This window comes from Taudactylus pleione, unplaced genomic scaffold (assembly GCF_031769625.1).
Source record: "Taudactylus pleione unplaced genomic scaffold, aTauple2 ptg000109l, whole genome shotgun sequence".
NCBI classification, from domain to species: Eukaryota; Metazoa; Chordata; class Amphibia; order Anura; family Myobatrachidae; genus Taudactylus; species Taudactylus pleione.
In genome coordinates this window covers 3790523-3810960 of record NW_028284511.1, presented here as the reverse complement: position 1 = coordinate 3810960, position 20438 = coordinate 3790523, and the positions used below count along the sequence as shown (strand labels likewise).

Sequence of the window (20438 nt, the reverse complement as noted above, 5' to 3'; positions counted from 1 at the left end):
CATTAACTTATGTGCCAGGTTTAACCCCTCCCCCCACAACACCGGACTGCACGCACACCACCCCCAACTACCCAATTGTACCAGGTGAATGTAGGTGAAAGCTGGAATCAGTAAGGGTGCCTGCCAGTGTGATGAGGGGGTAGGGGTGTTGCCGGCCCAAAGCACCCTACCTCCCCCCCACACTGGCAGGTGCCACAAACCCCACACCTGCGCCACCTCCCGCTTCCCCCAGCAGAATCAAAGGCAGCAGATGCACCTCACTTTGTACTCTACTATCCACTTTGGGAGGCAGCACACCTCAACTTCTATCTTCTCGGCTTCCCCCTCTCTCTGTCACGTCACATGCAGGCAGACAACACAGTGGAGAGCAGGAGAGGAGACAGAGCAGAACCCGGCACCTGTCCAGAATTGATGAGCTGACAGTCTGCCGGGGCCCGGAAGTAAAAATGCACACGGACACTCCAATAAACAGCACTGTCACCGCAGTGGCAGAACGGAAGTATGATTCCGTTCTGCGGCCGTCGGTTCAAATCCCGACTGCTGAAGCCTGGCAGGGGTGAAGATCCCGACTGCTAATTAAGGTAAGTACCACTAACCTAATTCCCTACCCTAACCCTCCTTTAGGGGTGCCTAACCATAACCTCCCCCCCAAGTGCAAAATGCTAACCCCCCCTCTAAGTGCCTAAACCTAACCCCCCCTTCCCTGAAGACTAAACCTAAGTCTCCCGGGGGGTGCCTAACCCTAACCTCCCACGGGGGTGCCTAACCCCCCTTCCCATAGCCTAACCCTATCCCTCTCGGGGGGGCTGCATAACCCAAAGTCTCCCCCAGGATTCCCTAACCTAACCTCCCCCCCCCCCGGCGGCTGTCCGCACCTGGCATCCCTTTGATCGGGATGCTGGGCGTCGGGCTCCCGGTGTAGGTAAAATGACAGGCGTCTGGATTTCGACGCCTGTCGTTAGACCTTTGCTGGGATTAGACCGTCGGGATGCCTACGGTCGGCATTTAGACCGTCGGCATCCCGACTGCATACCGGCAGAACTAGTGAGTGGTGGGACAATATGTGAGTGGGTGCAACAATATGCTTTGGGGAACCCACCCCACTGCAAGCAAGGGACTATGGCCCTGATTCAGAGCCGGACGCTCTGACAGAGCGCTCACTCTGAATCAGGGCCGGCCTTCAGTTTTTTTAGAGCGGCCTCCTGGCCGCTCACATAGCTGTGGGTGACCACCCACAGCTATAGCGAGCGGCCAGGAAGATGGTCGCGATGGTCAAGACCATTGCCACCATCAGGCTTGCGACAAGACCCTTGTGGTAGGGTCTCGTTGCCGCAAGCCCCAGAGAGCTCTCCCACTGACATCACTTGTGATGTCAGTGGGGCCGCCCCCAGACGGTAGGCGTTCCCGTGGAACGCCTCCGTCTGGGCAGCCACGCTCCCAAAGGGGGCGTGCTGTCACTCAACATCGTCAGCACGCCCCCTTTGGTACGAGACCCGGAGTGACGGATTGCCCGTCGCTATCCGGGTCTCGCGTATGCGCACGACAGAGCCGGCTCCATCACGCGCATGCGCACTGGCCTACCATTGACCCGGTTGCGAGCGCACAGCGCTCGCGAATGGGTCTAAATCAGGCCCATTGTGTGCGCCAAAGACGCACAACCAAAAAAAGAGGTGTGGTCTTGTAGTGAAGTCTCATATAATGCAGAAAGCTTCACAGTGACAACCATATAAATGCAGAGAACATCACAAAGCATTGCAGTGAGCACAATACAATGCAGAGAGCGTTGCAGTGAGCACCATATAATGCAGAGAGTGTCACAGCGAGCACAATATAATGCAGAGAGTCACAGTGAGCACCATATAATGCAGAGAGCGTCAGTCAGCGCCATATAATGCAGAGAGTATCACAGTGAGCACAATATGATGCAGTGAGCGTCACGGTGAGAACCATATAATGGAGAGAGCGTCTCAGTGAGCACCATATAATGCAGACAGCATCACGGTCAGCGCCATATAATGCAGAGAGCGTCACCGTAAGCGCCATATAATGCACAGAGCGTCACAGTAAGCACCATATAATGCAGAATATCACAATGAGCGCCATATAATGCAGAGAGTGCTGCAGTAGCCAGTAAGCGCTATATAACGCAGAGAACATTGGTAACCCACATTTAAGTTATAAAACAAATCAGGTGTATGAATACACCTCTTACACATACAGAATATCAATACACCCCCCACACACACATTACATTAATACACCCCAATCACAGATAGAATTAAAACACATTCCAACCCCCCCCAAATAAAATAATACACTCCTTCCCATTATATACATATACCACCCCCCCTAGATGACACTAGCACTTACTTACCTCAGGATCTGTGTGATCCCTGCTGGTCTCAAAGGCACAGGAAAGGAAGAACTGAAGGAGAGAGACACTGGGCCAAACAGAAAAGGGGCGGGGTCTCGTGTTAGAGGGCGTGGTCTCGGGCATTGTTCATAGATAGGAGGGTCGAAAGTGACTTATAGAATAGACATAGGAGGGGCGGGGACACATGGAGAAGCGGCGGTCTTGCCATTAGGGGGCGTGGTCTCGGGCAGCGTTAAGGGATAGGAGTGGAGACTATAGAATAGACAGAAGAGGGGGCTGGGTCTCGGGCATACTAGTGACAGGTAGAGCGATAAGAAGGGGAGAAGCCCCTCTCCTCCGCCCAGACCTGCTCCTCCTTCCTTACAGCCAGCTGTCAGCCGCAGAATACTATAATAATGAATCAGTGTGACAGTACTGCTTGGCTGCCGACCCCTTCCTTGCTGCGGGCCCTGGTGTAAGCTGCCGATGCTGTGGGCCCCCTGGGACCCGCCGGGCTCTAAGCGCCCGCCTTGGTAGCCTAGTGGTAAATCCGCTACTGTTACCGATACAGGGACGTGCATAAATTAGCCACTGCAATGCTATACGCAGCTTGAGCTTTTATTGCGTGCGATGAGGTTAGCAATTTCTGAGTAAGGTCAGACCTTGTGGAAGTGTGCCTGAGGATGCGATGGTACTCGATGTTACCGATGGTTTTACAGACTTGCTAAGTATTACAGATGTGTGTAAGTAAGGTAAAGGGGGCGTCCTTATGTTAGGCTGCAACAGCACTGTAATTGTAATGATTAGTAGATCTTTGCAGTAAGACTCTGTGCATAAACGCTATTGCTATCGCAATAGGGATCCTTCCTTGATCAGGCCCATTATCTGCAGCCACCTATACATATCAGGAACCCAGCGGCTCCTAATATCAACCACAGCTGATCTGCTATAAAAAGTGCTTCTAGGAAAGAACAGTCACAAGAGACCCACTCCTGGTATGTATTTGTAAGGAGTGTACCTCAGTACAAGGCCTTGTGCATGGAGGACCCACTGTGTATGGATCACAATCACCCCTTCTCTGGTTAGTTACCTGCCTTCTACCAAGCCTGCACCAGTAGCACTTATGGTGCAGAAGCATGGCATGCTGTACTGAGTGATGGCTGAGTGTGAGCTGCAGCAGCTCCACTAAGCAGAATTCCACTTGCCCACCCCCTGTGCTCCCTATATGATGGTTTCTGCTTGTGACTGTACAGTTACTACAGCTGTTGGACCCAGCTGAGTCCCCAGACGACTGCCATGCTTGAGGACCCTTGGAAAAATCTGAGCAGATATGGCAGGTGACCACCCACTGTGCACTGGAACCACCAGTCCAATGGATAAAGTTACGGCAGCACTGCCAGATCCCCCCAGAGTGACCTGACATATACAAACAAAAAGAAAATAGTAGATATTATGGGTACACACTAACTCTTCTAAAACATATAATTATTAAATATATTATATAAAAATAGCAGCAAATATATTAAAATGGATAATACCCTGAAGGACCAATAGCGACATGCGCTTTGGTATGTAGCTGTGTGCTTGTCAACTTCTCATAAATGTATTCATATGCATTCATATGTATTTTTACATTGTGTTAGTTAGGATTGTAGAGATTGGGGTAACCTGAGAGAAGATAGTAATAGATGACTTGTGTATTCTGCATACTTCTTTGTGCAATGTTTAAATCGTAGTGAGTGTCTTTGATTCACCCGGTTGTGACATGGAACAGATCACTGATATCCAGCAGCGGCTGTATTCACTCCTATTCACAGGAGGCATATACAGCATTTCCCTATGTCCAAATATTGACTAAGATTACTGTATGTAGCACGTAGTGACTGCACAGAGTTATATACAGTAGCACTGACTGCTGACAATCAATCTCAGCACATACATACAAACACACTCCAGTGTGTTTATAATTAGCAATTTTTACTACAGTGTCATTGTATATAATATTTATACTACTCTACTATTTAGGAGCAGCTGCACAAATGTGCAAAAACATTGACCATTGACAATGTGGTCAGTGGTCAATGACTACTAGGTGGCAGTGATTACTAGGTGGCAGTTCACAAGTGATAAATTAGTGAGTGCTAAACTAAAAGCCACTCATCTCCTAACTGTCATGTTACAGGCTGTGTTTGAAAAATGACAGGAGCTGATTGGTTGGCAGTTTTCAATCTCCAATTTATCACTTTCCAGTTATTAGTACATCTGCCCCGTGTATACAACACTTTCTTATACTCTAGGTTCACTAGTCAGATTTATTGTTGTATGTGAAGAGGTGACTATAAGCAAAGAAATATTAGGGCGGCATTGATCATGCTAAGTCAGTCGGAACTCTTACAGTAGAAGAGCTTGCACTCAGCACTCTCATCTCACACATTACTATTCACTACATATACTGTATATTTCCACTGTGCAAGCATTGAGGATTAGTGATTTATGCATCCGAATACTTAATTAAGTTTGAGGATAGATAAGCACCCTGTTTGATATTTAGTTTTGTTAGTTAGTTAAGGGTTAAGGCTTGGGCGAAGGTGTGGTTATGGTAGTGGTCATTTGGGGGAGATAGGCCTATCGTAGGATTTGTGGGAGTGTTCAGGGTACCCATATAAATAGCCTGGTCAGAGGAGCCATTTTCCTCTTTTCCAGTTTCTGCAAACAGGCTGGCTAAGTATCATACAGTTTCTTATATAGCTTTATTTCTTTTGTCCAATTCTTCTTTTTATTTCACATCCTATCTATCTTTTTATTCTTCTCTTTCCCTTACTTCTTTCCTTTCAGCTCCTTTCCACTCCCCCCCCCTTTTTTTTTTTTTTTTTTCCACCTCATCCCTGCTTTGTTTTATCCCCCCCCTGTCCAACTCCCCCTCCCTCATCCCTGCATTGCATTGTGCCCAGGCTCGCCGTTCAGCGCCACCCCTTCGCCGCTTTATGTAGGCTTCCAGGCCGCTCACATTCGCGGCCTCTCCCCCAGCCTGGCGCGGGTCGCGCCATGCTGCAGGCCGCGATTCCGCACCCGCTCGCGTGCATGTACGCGCGCCCTCCGCCGGCCCCCGCTCCCTGTCCTCCCCTGCTGCCTCTCCACAGCTGATGGCCGCCCGGCTCTACGGCGGCACCGCGGGCGGCCGCAACTCAGCGCCTTTCCCCCCACAGTTCACAGCCAGCCCGCGCCCTGTATCGGCGGTTGGCCCCGCCCACAGGGTCGTGGCGGCCATTTTAGCCCCGGACACCGCACAGGGAGCCCTGCACATCCCTGCATCACCCCCCTCCGCCCCCACTTCTTCAGTAGCAGGGGGGCCTCCTCCTCCTCAACCCTCACCATTACTTTCCAGCCACCAGGGTTCCCCCAGTAGTGTAGGATCAGCTGCAGGGTCCATTATATCTAAGGCCCTAAGTGTCCCTCCCAGCGCATTATTTCCTGATGCCCCCCCCCTGCATCTAGGAGCGGGGGTCCTACCCCTTCGCCTTGGGAGGGTGTTAATGTGCAGCAACCCCCCCCCCCTTTCAACTCTTTAGCAGCGCAGCAGCCCAGCTGGTCCCCATATTTCTATGCCCCTGGCCCCCATCCTCCTCATCCTCCCCCCCCCAATTTTCAAATACACCCACTATGTTCCAGTATGCCCCCCCCGCAACAACCCCCGGGCCCGCCCCCTTTCGTGAGGGTTCAGGCCATATTACCAAGTCCTGTCGCCACCTTTTTACCTTCCCCTGGCCACTTTGGCTGCACATACCCAGTCCATGCATACCCCCCCTCCCCCTTTCCATTCCGCCCCCCCTGCTCCCCCAGCCACCTGCAACTGTCCATACACCCCTGCCACCCGCACTCCCCCATGCCCCTCGTTCCACGGAAGGAGTTGCTGTGCGGTCTGAGTCACCAGTGATTGTGTCAAGTCCCCAGGTCGCAGCTTCTGTTCATTCCAGTCGGGTTGTTGAGATCCTGAGGACGGACGGTGAGGTGGCATCAACGAGTCAAGTCGTGGTGGGCGCACCGCGCAGCGAGGGACTGTTGGCGAACACTCAGGAGGAAGTGGCCGGTCCTTTGGCAGCAGTTTCCGGTGAGCATGTTTTTCCATGTTGCACAGCACACACTCATTTTCCACTGATTATAGCGATTCTGTAAGTTCATCACAGAGGCCGCGTAAGCTTATGCGATACGTAGCGCACAAGATTAAGGGAAAACGAAGTCCCAAGAGGGCCAGCACAGTGTCGGCAGCTAAGGTTCCAGATGCTATGGGGGATATGGTACACTGTGCAAACACGGCCATCCTTAGGGGTTTGCGGTCTAAGGTTAGGGAGAGGCGCTGAGGGAAACTTCCATTTGTTCCAAAATTGGGAGCAGGGATGTTTGTTTTCGCAGCTTGCTACCTTGAATCACGCCCGGGGGAGTACATGAATGTCCTCAAGTGTATGCATATGGTGCGTGGTATGCACTCGTCAGGCAAGAGTACAGCTTGGAGGCATTACGACGAGACATTTCGTAAAACACAGGAAGGACAGGCAGTTTTTTCAATGCGGCTTCAAGGACGTAGAAGTTTGGCTCGAAGTCAACCAACTGCCTGGCGCGCCTTCGGAGCCTTCGGCGGTACGCAAGCAGCCCTTTCTGGCCCGTACAGGTGGTGCCAGAGCCAGCAGAGGGAAATGCTATGCATTTAATAACGCCCAATGTAATAAAGGATCGGGCTGTCGGTATAGGCACATATGCAAGCTCTGTGGGAGTGGGCACCTGGCTAAAGATTGTGGGCAACTCGGTGGTACTACGGAGAGTCGGGGCGATCAGCGCGATGAGCCGTGAGGCGGTGTTAAGTAAAACACCTTCGCCGGTCGTCCTAGGGGCTTTGAAGAGTTGGTTGGGTCGTTATCCTCTCAGGGAGGCCTTTTTGTTACATGCGTTTAGTAAGGGTTTTAGGTTGCCTTTGACACAGGACATCTCAGTTGTTGCTAAGAGAAATCTTAAGTCGGCCCGCGTCCACCCGGACGTAGTCCGAGCTAAGATTGAAGCCGAGGTCGGGTTGGGGCGCAGGTTGTGGCCCCTTTTTCTTCCCCCCCCTTTGGAGGGTTTGTGCGTATCGCCTTTAGGGGTTGTACCAAAGAAGGAACCGGCTAAGTTCAGGCTGATACAGCATCTTTCTTACCCAGAGAGAGGGTCGGTCAACGACGCGCTAGATCCATTGGATTGCCGGGTCGTTTATCAATCCTTTGAGTAGGCTCTAGATATAGTACAGATTTTTGGTAGGAGCACTTTATTAACCAAGGTGGATATCGAGTCCGCTTTTCGGCTGTTGCCCCTTCACCCCGAATCTTTTAAGTACATGAGTTTTAGAGTTGCGGGGCTCTATTATGTTGATAGAGGTTTGCCGATGGGATGTTCCATCTCGTGTTCCTTTTTTGAATGTTTTAGCTCCTTTTTGCAATAGTGCTTACAGGTGGGTACAGAGCAAGCTGGTGTGTCCCACTACCTAGATGATTTTCTGTTGGTGGGGCCAGCGGATACCCAGGTTTGCGAGGATTTGCTGTTTTCCTTGCAGGCCTTGTTCGCAGTGGTAGGTGTTCCTGTTGCCAAGGACAAAATGGAGGGTCCGGTTACACGCTTATCGTATTTGGGTATAGAAATAGACACCGTGCTAGGTTTATGCAGTTTGCCGATTGAGAAGGCGCGACGTTTGGGAGAGTTGCTGAAAGCATTTGTTTTAGCGAAAAAGGTCTCGCTGAAGCAGTTGCAGTCCTTGCTAGGCCTCCTTAATTTCGCATGTAGAGTCATTCCTATGGGACGGGTTTCTGGTAGGCGGCTGGAAAGAGCCATGGAGGGGGTTAAGAAGTCCCATCACCTCGTTCGCATATCCCAAGATCTGAGGGAGGACCTTCGCATTTGGTTGCTGTTCCTGTGTAATTTCAATGGCTTTCGGATATGGCCCAGGCCCCTGTAGCTTATTCCGAGCTTCAACTATTTACGGACGCGTCCGGTTCCGTCGGGTTTGGCGCCTTTTTCGAAGAGGACTGGTGCGTGGAGCCTTGGCCGGAAGCTTGGGGGGGTTTTAGGCCTTACTAGGAACATTCTGCTTCTGGCTGTTCCCTATTGTGGTGTCTGTTGAGCTGTGGGCCCACAGGCTTTGTAATAGGCAGATCCTTTTCTGGTGCGAATTTGGGCGTGGTTCAGGCGGTGAATAATCAGAGGGCGGAATCGTTGTTGGCTTTGAAGTTGTTGAGGCACTTGACACTTCTTTGCCTGCGAAGGAACATTGAGTTTAGGGCGCAGCATGTTCCGGGTGTTTCCAATGAGATAGCAGATTCCTTATCTCGTTTACAGTGGGACAGGTTTCGTTCGCTCGCTCCTTACGCTTCTCTTCATGGTTTAACCTGCCCCTCCCATGTCGGGCAGATTGTTGTGCCGGCATCAGAGTCTTCGCACTGAGGTCTCTGGCCCCTGGCACATTAAAGACCTACAAAGCGGCTTGGGACGCTTGGCAGGGTTTCTTGGCTTCCAAGCGTGGGGGAGGTAAGACGGTTTGATGACTGTATGGCAGAGTTTATTTGGAACTGGCAGGAAGGGGGTCGTTCTAAGGCGGCTATGTCTGCAGCGCTATCTGGTATCGCTTACTTTTCTAAGTTGCATGGTATGGCAGATCCCACAAATTCGTTCCTTCTAATCAAGGCGATGAAGGGGTGGGCGAAGGAACACCCTAGCACAGGCGATGCACATAGACCAGTTGACCCGGCCCTACTTAAAGATTTGATTGTGGCAGTATCGGGGGTTGCGTTAGGCGAATATGAATCGCCCCCTTTTTAGTTTAGAATTTTCATTAGCATATTTTGGGGCGTTTAGAATCGGTGAGCTCGTGGCATCTAATAAAACTTCCACATCGACGGGTCTAATGTTTAAACACGTGGTAATTAAGCCGACATTGATATTGCGTAAAATACATAGGTCCAAGACAGATCAACTTGGTGGGGGGCGTTGGATTTCTATCACAGAACATTCAGATGTAGTAATTTGTCCAGTTGCTCTGGCGGGGCGATTTAATACTCTTCGCCCGCCAGGGGGTGCGCAGTGACTTATCCATGTTAATCTTACACCTTTGTCCAGGTTTCAGTTTACAAGGCTGTTTCAGAATTGTCTTATTTGTTTTAGGCTTGCCCACAGAACATTTTGGGACGCATTCATGTAGGATAGGGGCAGCAACTTGCGCAGCGGTTGATGGTGCTTCGGTCGACACCTTACAAAAGTTGGGTCGGTGGAAGTCATCAGCTTATAAAACTTATTTATGGGGGGATAAGTTGCTTAAGTAGCTGCGCTTCTTGCGAGTTTGTTGGGAAACCCAGGGGCCTTATGCCTACTGCCGCTAGGGATTCTGAAAGGATTTTCAGCTTTTTGCCCTCAAAGAGGTTTTGCTGTTTTTCATCTTCAGATGGGTCACCCAACTATTTGTTTCCCTTCCCGCGGGTTAGTTTGTTATTATGTAAGAATGAATTTCTGGCTGGGTAACTTTTCTTGCAGGGTTGCCCAGGAATGCTAACTGTCGGGTGTGATCATTCAAATTTTGGGCACCCCTTAGCATTGCAGGCCCCGCATTTGTTGGGTGCAAGTGACGTCCATTGGCTGGGTTTCGTGGTAAGCGCCGTAAGCGCCTGCTGGATGCCTTATGGATGGCAGAAGATGACTGGGTGGTCATTCACTTGGGGGGGAGCGATTTGGGCACGTGCAAGGGCATTGAGCTGATACACTCTATTAGGAATGACTTGCAAGTGCTTGTTAACCTTTGGCCCAACGTCAGCGTCACATGGTCGGACATTGTCCCATGTCGATTTTGGCGTGGACCCCAGACTGGCAAGGCATTGGATGGAGTTCGCGGAAAGGTCAATATGGCAATTGGCCGTTTTGTCCTTAGCATGGGGGGCCGCGTCATACGTTGCGTTACAAGGAGAGCTTCTTTAGGCCTGACGGGGTACACCTCACGGGAGAGGGGCTAGAGCTCTTTATCAGCGACCTCTGCAGTTTCCTGTAGGTCTCAAAGGGTCACAGTTTGGTGGCGGGCCTGGTTCTATGAACCGGGCTTTGGCGGGAAGCAGTGCTCCTGGGTGGCCTATTATTCAGCGCAGGAGTGCCTGGGGAGCATTCTTTCCTTTGAGAGCGGCAAGTTGGTCACCGCCCAAAGGGGGGACCTGGTCCCTGTCCAAGGGAAGGGCCGAGGCTGTGCCAATTAAGGTGGGATGGTACTTCCTCAGGTCGGGCTGCGCAGGGCGGGGATCCGCCCCTGTTATTTATTATTGATTTCCATAGGGCTGTGGCCTCGGAGCACTGCTTTCTTCCTGCCACCTATTTCTAATTTCAATTCGATCAATAAATTCTGGCTGTGACCTCTTTAATTGCATTACATTTGTCAGTGTGTTCATTTCTAGGCATAGGTTAAGATAAGTTAACAAAAAGAATGGTAAAACAAATGGGTGACTTATAGTCAAATTAGCTGAAAAAAGAGTACCACCTACTGTAGATAGATTTATTGCACTCCTATGGAACACACAATGGCTGCACCCTCTTGTATCAGTGCTCAGTGACAGGTAAGTAATAAGATTATTATTTACAACATTCACTAACTGTGACTGTTCTACTAATTGTCCATCTGAGGAATGAGACAAACATTACACTGGGATATACTGTACATTAAGTGTATCAGAACTAAAGATATACTGGTACTTGATTTCTGAAATCTGAACACACCTGAATTTAGGGGTTCTGAGTAGAGCTGGATCAAGGTTTGGATTCATTTTTGTCGAACCCTTGTTGAACAGAGTCCTGGTTCAGATCTGTTGCCTGTTCAGAACTTGGGTTAAAAAAACGAACTTGAGTTTTGGATTCAGACATTTTAGCTGTTTTTACTGATTTATTAAAACCAAAAGAGTTGAGGGTGGTTTTGCAAAACCAAAAAACACAAAGATGAATCCAGATCCAAAACTAAAACACAGGGGTCCGTGCACATCTCTAATTAGAATACCGATATTAATTATTTTATTGAGAAGACCCTACACATTTTTTTAGGGTATACTACTGATCTTATTTATCTATTATCTAACAGTCCATATTAAAAACCACATTTCTGGACCACCCGTATGGGGGACAGGATGACCTTACTTCATTTCCTGATTATCGTGCGCAGGACCCACTCTGCAGAACGGGTCCTGCGTAGTTGCACTCAAGCCCTTGAATGCCTCTGCCTGATTGATAGGGGTCGGCCGTCGTTCCCGGAAATGGGGGGGTGTACTCCCCTTTTTTTAGGAGTGGCTAGTCCAGGATCTGCATGGATCAGTGCAGTTTCCTGGGCTCGCAAGCTGGCCAGATTGTCGCAATGATGATCCCAGCCTGCAACCTCGGTCGCAGTGCTGGGATTGCAAGGGCAGCAGGGGGTGTCATACTCCACCTGCTGATTTGCATTATTGCAAGGATCATAATTGCAAAGCTGCCTGCGTGCAGCAGTGCCAGGGGTGCAAAAACACAGGGCCACTGAGAGGTGGTGGAGGGGGTACCAATTACCCAGGCCTGTGCTTGTTGGAGGGATCTGGGTCTGATGCCGCCCCTCCTTTTACCTGTCAGCAGTAGCCTCAATCCCCAGCCAAGCTCGGTATGGTTCAGATTTTCCCACCAAGTTCGGATATTTCCTGCCAAAAATCAGGTCTCAGAAAGAGGCAAAACGTCATCTTTCATGGACAAAAGTCCATGAAAGAAGATGCTTCTCCATGAAAGATGATGTTTTGCTTCTTTCCGAGACCTGAACTTTGGCAGGATAAATCCGAACTTGGCAGGAAAATCCAAACTGTGCCGAGCCTGCAAATCTTTAATTTTGATACACACTGCCCAGTTGCTGCCCAGAAATGAAAGAAGCAGCATGCACGCACCTACAGTACTGGCGACTACTTACACATCGTACGGCACATGGCTCACCAGGCTTTGCAATTCAGACATATGTTATGTAGGCTCAAAAAATGAAGTTCCATCTGTTTTCACAAACACATCCAAATCAAATCCAAGCCCCTAGAGCCTACATCCTTGAATTGGATCCACAAATACGTCTCTAACAGGTTACAACACATAAAAGCTGAATTGTTCATTTCTTATCAGTTAAAAGTAATTATTATTGTCCTGGAAACTCAATAAAGATAGATTGCATTTCTAACAAATGTCCCAATTGGATTCTTTCTGAGATCACTCCTTTAAATGCAAATAGATGGAGTATTGCATGAATTCATCTCTCCTTGTCATACCACCTAGATGATAAAATGAGGCAGAAAGAATTGCCTGCATGGAAAACAATGTGTAGATCATTGCCCATAGGCAGAGTTATACACATCTCTGCTGACACACCGCCCTTGTTCATACAATTGGGTTGGTACACATCATCATCATCAGTGATCACTAGAACTACGCACCTGCATATTTATTTATGGGGTTTTTGCACAAAGTACTCTATAAAGACCACAATACCATCTACATATCCTCACTGAATTTAGCCTACAGTATGTGAGAACACATTCATGAAGCCTAGTTATGCACCTTCAGTTGCATGAGGAGATGCCACTAAAATGTGTACAAGCTACATCCTCTGTACTAGCGTGTGCTTGTGCAAGGCAAAACATGGAGGTAACACTCCACAAATTAACTTACATTCAACACATTATAAGTTCATATGTGAACAGCTCTGGAACATATTAATTTACCTGGAAAGTGATTATTATTCCCTAATGTCACACAACATATAAAATGTAAAACTTTGTATCTTTGCTTGATAAAAAACATGATATTTCATCTTTAAATAATGGAAGTTTTCTTATTTTCAATACAGTTTTCTCAGAATAATGTGTATATTACTATGTTTAAACCTTGTACAAACAAAATAAAATTGAAATCCCCTGTTTCATTCTTACGTGTAGTTGGTGTGGACTCTGTTGCAGTAGTTGAAGTTTTTGGAGTAGTTGTTATCTCAGGAGTAGTTGTAACAGTGGGGATGTAGTCACAGATGTTGTACTCAGAAATGGTGGTTGTGGTCTTTGTAGTGGTAGGAGTAGATGTCTCTGGAGTAGTTGTTGTTGCCTCAGGAGTTGTTGTCATCGTAGTAACCGTGGTTGTTGGTGTTGTTGTAGTTGTTGTGGCGGTTTCAGGTGTTGTAGATAAGCAGTGAGTTGGGAGTGGGAGACAGCAGTACACCCTAATCTCATAGTTGTAACACAAATGTATGAACCCATCTTGGTCTTTGTTGTTACAGATGAGCCCATAGGAGACATCACATGTCAATTTCTGCCCCAGGTCATCCAGTGGACTATTCGGATATTTCTGTGCTCTGCCGGATATGTTCTTTGGCTTCTTACACACAACATAGCCGGCATTCTTGATGTTCTCATAAGTCTCATAATCTCCTCCATTGGGTTCATATTTAGGATAATTCACATCAAACCACTTTGACCATGAGCAAAATATAAATACATTAGATATATTTGCTGTTTATATCTGTGAAATTGTATCCACCAACTGAGGTGTAGTGTTAATTTTGTCGACGAAAATGTTGAGTAAAAGTCATTGACTACATTTTTTTGAGGACTGAATTACAACAGTAACAAAAATACAAACATTTTAATAATGGAAATTATGACAAAATCTGTGTTCAGTTTTAATTATGCGACTAAGACTAAACTAAATTAAAAATCCTTGTCAAAATATTATTCTGGGAGTTGCCCCGCGAAATGCGTCAGCATGGAGCACCCTCACACTGTTGGGACATTTTGGAACACATTTCATCGCAAAACGAATGCTTTGTGACCTGAACCAGACTAATGGACTTTGTTCTTTATCTTGAAAGTGGATAACGGTTGAACTGAACGTACACAAATCTCCTAGATATTCCTCATCTTTACCACTCCAAGGGGTCTGCTAGAGCGAGATTGTTGTTCCGCTCATCTACATGGACCTTTAACATCGTGAGTTGGTATGAGACTGTACATTCTAACTGGATTAACCACTAAGCCTATAACACTTGTTGTTCATTATTAAGGAGTCATATAGGAACAGGACAGTTCCATAATTTATCAAGCCCATTCAACATTTATATTCAGAGTTAAGGTGCACAATGTCAAATGTTTGTTGAAATTGCTATATACTGTATGTGTTAAGACTGCATATAGTTAATTCTGCATTTTAATCAACTTGAAATTAAATTATTTACTAATTGTTCATAATACACTTCATCTGGTTGTGCTTTGTTAGATAAATAGATCACCCTCACTATTAGCGCTGTTCATCTATTAGCCATTTGTCAAAAACTTAACACTGGTTTCTAACAAACGAAGGGGCATATTCAATTAGACGTGAAAAAACATTTTCCGCGGAAAAGCATTGCGGATGATGTCATTTCGCCAGGCAAAAATGTTTCCACGTATTCAATTCCAAAGACTTTTTGCGTAAGCGGAATGTCAATGCATGGAATAGGCGAAAAAGATTTGACTATGAAAGCAGGCGGAAATAAGTGCTGATTTGCGGTTTTGGGGTGCAAAGGTGGGGAAACCACTCTGCACCCTTGGGACAGCCCCCAAAAGGTTAACTGCATTAAAAAATTATAAAAATGACTTTTGGGGAGTCTGCAAGTATGGGGGTTGTGTTTTTTTGATTGTAGGTGCTTGCTGAAGGTGCGTATTTTATGTTTTTTAAAACTTCACTTTTGGGAATTTTAACCATGCTTGCACTCATTTTCATGTACCCCAAAGTTGCTGGGACTAGTTATTTTCTTGGAAAAAAACTGCTAAATGCTATTCTTCAACACTTGTGTAAATACGCAAATAAGAGTGCACTTGGAACAGGCACAGCAGAGGGTATACAACCGCAATACTCGCTTACGCAACCTTACTCCTGGGGACAGAGTGTTGGTTTTGGTTCCTACAGTAGAAAGTAAAATTTTGGCTAAATGGCAAGGACCCTTTGAAAAAAGTGGGGTAGGTCAATTATAAAGTTTACCAAACGGGGAAAAGAAAGTCAGAACAGATATACTATGTAAATCTAATAAAACCCTGGAAGGATAGAGCAGCACTGTCAGCCATTCGAGCCCCTCCAGTAAACCCAGAGCCCATGGTACCTGAAGTGACAGTGGCAAAAACCCTGTCAGCCAGTCAACAGCAGGAAGTTAAGGAATTTGTGATCAGAAATAGGGTGCTGTTTTCTGACCTACCAGGGAAAACCACGGTCATCAATCATGACATAATCACTGACCCAGGGGTTAAGGTTAACCTAAAGTCCTGTAGGTTACCAGAAGCCCAAAGAGAATCAGTGTTGAAGGAAATTAAAAAAATGTTAGAGTTGGGTGTAATTGAAGAATCACATAGTGAGTGGTCAAGTCCCACTGTGCTCATTCCAAAACCTGATGGGAGTGTGCGATTCTGCAATGACTTCCAGAAATTGAACAGTGTGTCAAAGTTTGATGCCTACCCTATGCCTAGGGTGGATGAACTAATTGAAAGGCTGAGGACAGCCATGTATTTAACTACTCTTGACTTAACCAAAGAGTATTGGCAAGTGCCGTTAACTGAGAACGCCAAGGAAAAGACAGCTTTTTCTACACCAGAGGGGTTGTTCCAATTCAAAATGTTGCCCTTTGGGCTACATGGGGCACCTGCTACCTTTCAAAAAATGATGGATAGGATTCTAAGGCCCCATAGACAGTATGCTGCTGCTTATCTGGATGATGAGGTCATTCATAGTCCTGATTGGCAGTTTCACTTGCCCAGAGTACAAGAAGTGTTGGACTCCATCTATAAGGCAGGTTTGACAGCCAACCCAAAAAAGTGTTGTCTGGGGATGGAAGAAGTAAAATATCTTGGGTACACCATTAGCAGAGGTTTGATAAAGCCACAGCTCAATAAGATTGAGGTAATCCAAACCTGGCCACAACCCCTGAATAAAAAGCAGGTGAGAGTCTTCTTAGGGATCACTGGGTATTATAGGAGGTTATACCCAATTATGCCACCATTGCAGTCCCACTGACTGAACTTACCAAAGGCAAACAGAAAGTCATGGTGGAATGGGGTCCTGAAGCAGAGAAGGCTTTCCAGGAGTTAAAAATAGCATTATGTACCCAACCAGTTCTGACGACTACTGATTTTGACAGAGAGTTTTTTGTACAAACTGATGCATCAGATGTAGGCATCGGAGCAGTCCTGTCCCTAAGCAAAGAGGGTGAAGAACACACGATTTTCTTCTTAAGCCGGAAATTAAATGTATATGAAAAACTATGCTACAGTCGAGAAAGAAGCATTGGCCATAAAGTGGGCATTAGAGACTCTCAGGTACTACTTGGTGGGAAGAAAGTTCAGATTGATCACTGACCATGCCCCTTTGAAGTCGATCTCAGAAAACAAGGACAGTAATGCGACATTAATGAGATGGTTCTTGGCATTACAAACATTTAAATTTACAGTAGAACACAGGCCAGGAAGCCAGCTGGCCAATTCAGATGCTTTGTCATGTGTCCATTGTTTGGGGGCTGCAGTTGTTCCGCCCCACAGGTCGAAACAAAGGGGGGGATATGTGATAGAAGCACTAGAGAAGTGTGGAATGGCTTCTATGTATGTCCTAGGTTTCTTTCATATGTTTTCTGAATCCCCCAGGAGAAGTATGTTTGGGAAAAACAGACTAGAATGTCAGCTTTAGGGAAAAGCCGGTTTGGGTCCTGGGGGTGTGGATGTGAGGAGAGGGAGGGCTCCATCCACAGGCCACTCCAGGTTTTGGGCCTTTCAGCCTAGTAACAGGCTCATTATTGCTTGCAGCTGGAAATGGCAAATATAAGCTGGGTTTGTTTGTGGCTGAGTGTCTCACACCTGGGAGAGCAGGCAGACTAGCCTGTTCAGAGACACTTGGTGATAATCCTTGTAAGTACTGTGCACGTGTTTTGTTGATGGTGAGGGCAATAGGCCCTACCATTATTATAGTGAGGGAATCTGCTGTGTAGCTAGTGCCCAGCTGGGCTAGGACTTATGTTTATGTTTTGTTTATGTTTATATTCATTTTGCAAAATAAAGACTGGTGCCGACCAGTTTGTATGAAAACCCCTGACTTGTATCCTGTTTCTATGGCTGCTGTGTGTGTAGAGGGGGGGTTCATCTACCCCAGGAGAGGGACCCCTATCTCGACTGTGTCACAATATATATATAATATAGTCATGATCTTTTATTAAGGCTGAAGCAAATAAACATAATTCTCCCATAGGGTTTTTCTGAGAGGGGGCTTGGTGTTTGAGGGGCTACACCTCAAAATTTATTGGACATACTTTAGCATGGACGTGTAGAATCATCGCTCTGCACTGTATGCCAAGGTTCAAAATGATGGTGTTTTTTTTTTCCTCTTCCTGTTTGCTCAGAACTGCCACTCTTTAGCTTTGGTATATGAGGTATTTTTGGGAAGGCATAACTCAGGATAGAGGACGATTTAAGACTTGGGGTAGTGGAGCCCATAGAAACCAATCAGATTCTACCTAATATTTATCTAGCACATTCTAGTTGATAATAGCTGGAATCTGGGCCTTTTTAGGTAAATGTTTTTGGGAAAGTTACAGTTTTTTTTATCAATTAACCGAATTTTATTCCATTTTAGAGATAGGAATTTCAGTATGTTGCGCATGTCAAGTAGTCGCATGCATGGCGTGTACTCAGAGTTGCTTCACTTGACAGCCTCAATATAGCAGACTTCTTCCCACTTCCAGTCTTTATTCTATAACAGCAGGGGAATTACCTATTCAAATGACAAACAGTTGGCCACGGCCAGCTGTTAGCAAATTAGCATAGGCGGTGGGTGCCACTTCAGAGACTTCAAACGGAAGCAGGGAATTCAAAAGTGCTTTGCTGCAGCTTCGAAAAGCTTTTACTTACAAACACCCAGGTGGTAACCTATTGGATCTGTTCTCCAGGCTTTCTCCCTTCCCTCATTTCTGGGGCCTCGTTCTTACGGATTGTTCCTGTGTAACTCTGAAGGTAAGCCCTGGTGTGTGCCGTTCATGCACCTGCGGGCACTCAATCTTTGTTCAGGGTCCTTCAGCAAGTGAAGCTGCTCCTCCAGCACCTGGGTGCCTGGTGCAGGTGGGGTGTGCATCATGTGATGTGCCTCCAGCACCTGGGTGCCCAGGGGGGCCAGGTGCAAGCATCACACCCTGTACAAGCCAAGAGCATCATTTGTAGTTGACAAAACCACACAGCACTGCTCTGCTACAGTCAAGATGCTAGCATGTGAGGAAATTTTCCATAGCCACCTATACAGCCGCTCTGCTATAATATACCCAGCAGCATCTGCAGTGCTGCTAGGAAAGAACAGTATGCATCACAGTGCGCGAAGACTCCACTGCGATCTTGACTGCGATCACAGTGACTATGCAGACCCATCACAGAGTGATTGACAGGAAGTGCCGTTTGGGGGGAGTGAGGGGGGGTGGTTGGTAAAACACAGGTGTGCCAGTGCATTTGAACACCGATACAGGGACGTGCATAAATTAGCCACTGCAATGCTATACGCAGCTTGACCTTTTATTGCCTGCGATGAGGTTAGCAATTTCTAAGTAAGGTCAGACCTTGTGGAAGTGTGCCTGAGGATGCGATTGTACTCGATGTTACCGATGGTTTTACAGACTTGCTAAGTATTACAGATGTCTGTAAGGGGGCGTCCTTATTTTAGGGTGCAACGGTACTGCAATTGTAATGATTAGTAGATCTTTGCAGTGAGACTCTGTGCATAAACACTATTTCTATCGCAATAGGGATCCTTACTTAATCAGGCCCATTATCTGCAGCCACCTATACATATCAGGAACCCAGCGGCTCCTAATATCAACCACAGCTGATCTGCTAGAAAAAGTGCTTCTAGGAAAGAACAGTCACAAGAGACCCACTCCTGGTATGTATTTGTAAGGAGTGTACCTCAGTACAAGGCATTGTGCATGGAGGACCCACTGTATATGGATCACAATCACCCCTTCTCTGGTTAGTTACCTGCCTTCTACCAAGCCTGCACCAGTAGCACTTATGGTGCAGAAACAATGCATGCTGTACTGAGTGATGGCTGAGTGCGAGCTGCAGCAGCTCCACTAAGCAGAATTCCACTTGCCCACCCCCTGTGCTCCCTATATGATAGTTTCCGGTTGAGACTGTACAATTACTACAGCTGTTGGACCCAGCTGAGTCCCCAGAAGCCAGCCATGCTTGAGGACCCTTGGAAAAATCTGAGCAGATATGGCAGGTGACCACCCACTGTGCACTGGTACCACCAGTCCAATGGATAAAGTTACGGCAGCACTGCCAGATCCCCCCAGAGTGACCGAACATATACAAACAAAAAGAAAAAAGTAGGTATAATGGGTACACACTAACTCTTCTAAAACACATCATTATTAAATATATTATATAAAAATAGCAGCAAATATATTAAAATGGATAATACCATGACGGATCAATAGCAATATGCGCTTTTGTTATGTAGCTGTGTGCTTGTCAACTTCTATAAAAGTATTCATATGCATTCATATGTAGTTTTACAGTGTGTTAGTTAGGATTGCAGAGATTGGGGTAACCTGAGAGATGATAGTAATAGATGATTTGTGTATTCTGCATACCTCTTTGTGCAATGTTTAAATCGAAGTGAGTGTTCTTGATTCACCCGGTTGTGACATGGAACAGATCACTGATATTCAGCAGCTGCTGTATTCACTCCTATTCACAGGAGGCATATACAGCAGTTCCCTATGTCCAAATATTGACTAAGATTACTGTATGTAGCACGTAGTGACTGCACAGAGTGATATACAGTAGCACTGACTGCTGACAATCAATCTCAGCACATACATACAAACATACTGCAGTGTGTTTATAATTAGCAATTTTTACTACTTTATAATATTCTACTATTTAGGAGCAGCTGCACAAATGTGAAAAACATTGACCACTGACAATGTGGTCAGTGGTCAATGACTACTAGGTGGCAGTGATTACTAGGTGGCAGTTCACAAGGGATAAATTAGATAGTG

General features: G+C 46.7%; 1 protein-coding gene across 1 annotated transcript in view; it reads right to left on the bottom strand.

The window, feature by feature from the left end:
- Positions 1-20438, bottom strand: part of LOC148525218 (uncharacterized) — a 241905-nt gene that overhangs the window by 188639 nt on the left and 32828 nt on the right. The window contains exon 6 of the mRNA XM_088471028.1: positions 13318-13846. Coding sequence (XP_088327154.1) covers positions 13318-13846 — 529 coding nt within the window. The remainder of the gene's footprint in view (positions 1-13317; positions 13847-20438) is intronic.